The sequence below is a fragment of the Penaeus chinensis genome, chromosome 4 (assembly GCF_019202785.1).
Source record: "Penaeus chinensis breed Huanghai No. 1 chromosome 4, ASM1920278v2, whole genome shotgun sequence".
NCBI lineage: Eukaryota > Metazoa > Arthropoda > Malacostraca > Decapoda > Penaeidae > Penaeus > Penaeus chinensis.
This window is the reverse complement of record NC_061822.1, coordinates 13,619,981-13,622,480: the sequence shown is the minus strand read 5'-3', so window position 1 is coordinate 13,622,480 and position 2,500 is coordinate 13,619,981. Positions and strand designations below refer to the sequence as shown.

At 43.7% G+C, this 2,500-nt stretch overlaps 1 protein-coding gene across 1 annotated transcript in view; it reads right to left on the bottom strand.

Annotated features, from left to right (window-relative positions):
- Nucleotides 1–2,500, bottom strand: part of LOC125024895 (N-acetylgalactosamine-6-sulfatase-like) — a gene marked incomplete at its 5' end in the record, with an annotated part of 16,088 nt that overhangs the window by 1,088 nt on the left and 12,500 nt on the right. Inside the window, 2 exon segments of the mRNA XM_047612658.1 lie at nt 464–544; nt 1,423–1,581. Of these exon segments, the coding sequence (XP_047468614.1) occupies nt 464–544; nt 1,423–1,581 (240 nt within the window).

Sequence of the window (2,500 nt, the reverse complement as noted above, 5' to 3'; positions counted from 1 at the left end):
AAGTGATTCCCTTACATAATGAATTGGATTGCATATATATCAACGAATAGGGAAGGAAAAAATGAGAAAGTAGAAGACCTATATATACTATAATAATTTACATCTATTAGCATTAAATACTCCAGCACTGCACTTTTCGTTATAAAAGTATCAATGAATGGCCTTTTTCCTACAAAGTATAATTTAACTACGTACATTTAGTGTTCAGACTGCATCATTCAGAAATATCTAACATTCGAAAATAATCATTTAGCTATATTCAACAATGGAATATTGTTATGTTGAGCTATACTTAACATAACAAAAAGTAACATTCGGCTACAATTTCAACCCCCCCCCCCCCACAAAAAAAAAAAAAAAAAAACTCGCCCATCTACCGAGAAGACTGCAATAATCTTTCCCTCATTTGCATTTTACGTGCAGAAAACTACCCTTCAAGTATCCTTCAAGGAACTGCACTTACCATAACAGCCGGGTCACACCAGTTCAGCTGTGGAACTCCTTTCTTGAGGTCACGCCGGTGGTCGATGATGGCGTAGAGCAGCTGGGGAAAGAACGGTCTGTTGGTCAGTGTGTGTTGTGTTATTGATAGTAATGAGAATAAAATAATAATGGTGATTACAAGAGACTCAACAATAATAATAAAAAGTGGTATTGTGTGTGTTGAGATAATTAAATTAATAATGATAATAACAATAATAAAAACAATAGTGGCTGTAGTTGGTGATGATGAACAGGACGTATATTAATGTACATTCTGCATTCATAAACTCAAAAGAAGACAGCCAGACATCTGTTTCCTCTATCCCCTACCCACTTACCCCTTACCCACACCAACCCTGCCTTTTCTTACCTCTTACCCACAGCAACCCTTCCCTTACCCCCACCCACACAAACCCTGCTTTTCCTTACCCCTTACCCACACCAACCCTGCCTTGTGTTACCTCTTACACACACCATAATAATTCACATCTTTTAGCATTAAATACTCCAGCACTGCACTTTTCGTTATAAAAGTATCAATGAATGCTCTTTTTTTTCTACAAAGTATAATTTAACTACGTACATTTAGCGTTCAGACTGCATCATTCCCTTACCCCTTCCCTCACCAACACTGCCTTTTCTTACCCCTTACCCACACCAACCCTTCCCTTACCCATTCCCCCACCAACCCTTCCCATTACCCCTTACTAACACCAACCCTTCCCTTACACCTTACCCACACCAACCCTGCCTTCTCTTACCCTTTACCCACACCATCCCTTCCCTTACCCCTTCCCCCACCAACCCTTCCCTTACCCCTTACCCACACCAACCCTTCCCTTACCCCTTACCCACACCAACCCTGCCTTTTCTTACCCCTTACCCACACCATTCCCTTACCCCTACCCCTTCTACCTTGACCACCCACCCTTTCCTTACCCTAGGAACCTGCTTCGAGTACTCCTGCGAGTGGGGAGGAACCGGATATCGTTCGCTCGGATCCGCCTCGATGTTAAAGAGGATGGGGCGGGCGCTGTGATCCGTCGGAGTGGGCGTGGTCAAGTTGGCAACCTCAGCGCCCGGACAGTAGTTGATGCCCTGGTGGAGGAGAAAGAGAGGGTGGGGGAGAGCGTGATAACATGGGGAAAGAGGGAAAGGGGAGGAGGGGAGGAGAGAGAAGGGGAAATGGGAGAATGGGGATAGAGGGATGAATAAGATGGGTATAGGAAATTATATGGAGAAACAGAGAAAAGGGAAGAAAAATGTAAAAGGAGGAGAAGGAAGAGGAGAGACAATGGAGAAAGAGAGAGCGGGGAGAAAGTGTCAAAATGGGGCAAAGAAAGAAAGGGGAGAAACAGTTCAAAGAGGGAAAGAGAGCGGAGATAATAAGAGGAAATAGAGGGAAGAGGAGAAAGAGCTAGAAGAAGACTTTAAATCTAACCTTAAGAAATACCCCAAAAAAAAAGAAAAAAAGAAAAAAAAGAATAAGAACTAGATTCATTATAAAAAAACAATAAAACAAGACATATTTTGCGGATCAGCTGACCATTAAACCTCATAAAAAAGAGCCCGTTTAAGAGGGGGGGGGGGTAACCCTGTGTCCATAAGGGTGTCTGGACCATGTCCCGCTAAAGGCATAGCTATTATTATGAGACCTCGCCTTAGTCTTTTAAAGAAAAAAAAAACGTAATATTGCCGTGCTTCCGATAACACACACACACACACACACACACACACACACACACACACACACACACACACACACACACACACACACACACACACACACACGTACATAAAAACACAGCGAGCGTTGACTATAATGAGCACCGTCGCGAACAGGGACTGCCGCCGGAGATGGTCAGAATTCACAGAAGGAAATATCTAGAGGCGATTCGCATACTACGAAATGCATTCAGGTATGGCAGTCAGATGAGTCAGCTATCGAGAGAAAGAGGGAGAGAGAGGGAGAGGGAGAGGGAGAGGGAGAGGGAGAGGGAGAGGGAGAGGGAGGGAG